Below are 1,668 nucleotides of genomic sequence, written 5' to 3' on the forward strand. Positions count from 1 at the left end.
AAAAAAAATTAAGCTACAAATATGTACAATCACTTGTATGTAAGAAATGACAGCACTAACCGCTGGACCTAGAAGGAGGCAATACAGTAGAGGGGCTAAATGTGAGGGTGAGTTCTCAGACAGACTCGCTTGCTCGGGCCTTATCAGAGTCAAGTATCAATGAGCAACTTCACTTCTTTGGCCTCAGTTTACTTATCTGTAACTGCCTCATAGGGTTGCTATTAGAATATGATGAGCTATATAATGAGTTAGAATCCAATAGTTATTAGACTATAATGAGTATGTAAAGTTCTCAGAAAAATGCCTCTGGAAACATTACTTATTGGTAACGGAGTAGAAAGCGGGCTTATTCCAAGAATATGGGCTTCCGATTCATCCTGAGCTATAGCACATGTTTCTAAATGTTTAGCCAAGATTACTGAATACATGTAAAAATAATAAATACCACATGTAGGAATTGTGTGTAAGACCCTGGTCTGTTTAACCAAAAGTCTTCAAAGAACAGAGCTAAATCCTGTTTTACAAATACTGCTAAATGGAAGCATTTAGCTTTTTTTCAAATATTTTATTCAAATCAAGAGTTCCTTTGATCTAATCTGCTTCTTGGTGTTCAATGCATGGAATATCCTGGCCTTCTTGGCAAGCTATCTAGGAGCCTCAGAAAGTTCATGGAAATTGTCTATCAACTTTTCACTTCATTTTTCCATGAACCTTTTGAAGCTGCCTCATATTAAGGTTCTGAGTTCTATGAACTAAAGCTGAAATAGGGTAGAAATTCTAAGTGACAACCTTTTGTGTACACAGGAACAACTGGCTCCAGGTTATGGAAACGTTCCCCAGGGGCAAAGGTGTGTCCTTCAGACAGAGAACCTTTCATCGGTACATGTGGAGCTAGAAAAAGCTTCATCAACTGTGACCTTCCAGGAGACACATGGCGAAGAGGAGCACATCTTTGTACCTGGCGGACTATGGCTAGCACACTTACTTTTACCTTCATTCTTCAGGGGCTTCTGTTGTTGACTACTATACCTCCCTGCCACTGAGTCAATTCTAACTCCTCGTGACCGGGTAGCACTACCTCTGTGGGGTTCTGTGGCCATCATTCTTTATGGGAGTAGAAAGCCTCGAGTCTATTTAACCCACAGTTATTCTTTATCCTAAGCCTCACTCACTGCCCGTGAGTCAATTCTGACTTGGAATCAATCTTAAAGGACAAAGGAGAACTGCCCCCTGGGGTTTCCAAAGCTGAAAATCTCTACTGGTGCAGAAAGCCTCATCATTCTCCCTCTGAGCAGCTGGTGGTTTCAAACTGCAGACCTGGCAATTGGCAGCCTATCTCATAACCAACTATATCACCAGCCCTCTGCCCTAAAGAACTAAAATTTTAGTAATGAGACATTACAAAGGAGTTTATGGACCACTAAGGACATATATCACGTGGGCTACATTTTGCTGTAGGTATACCATACCTGGGTATCGGTGCCTAATATGTTTGCACTGTTTCTGTTGGGAGTTCCATACTGTATTTTTGGGACAAACCAATGAATTGTTCACGTAGACATCCAAACGTTGAAGTGTGGAAAAAAAGATGCCCACATGAACAGCCTGTGAAAAAGAAACAGCAGTTTCTGTCTTAAGAGAGCAATGAAACAGAATAGTTACAATTCA

At 40.8% G+C, this 1,668-nt stretch overlaps 1 protein-coding gene across 1 annotated transcript in view; it reads right to left on the reverse strand.

The window, feature by feature from the left end:
* PKHD1L1 (PKHD1 like 1) overlaps window positions 1-1,668 on the reverse strand; it is a 182,255-nt gene that overhangs the window by 16,525 nt on the left and 164,062 nt on the right. Inside the window, 1 exon segment of the mRNA XM_045287100.1 lies at window positions 1,470-1,605. Coding sequence (XP_045143035.1) covers window positions 1,470-1,605 — 136 coding nt within the window.

The sequence above is a fragment of the Echinops telfairi genome, unplaced genomic scaffold, assembly GCF_000313985.2.
Source record: "Echinops telfairi isolate 266 unplaced genomic scaffold, ASM31398v2 ScPeMD7_1;HRSCAF=3_0, whole genome shotgun sequence".
Classification (NCBI taxonomy): Eukaryota; Metazoa; Chordata; class Mammalia; order Afrosoricida; family Tenrecidae; genus Echinops; species Echinops telfairi.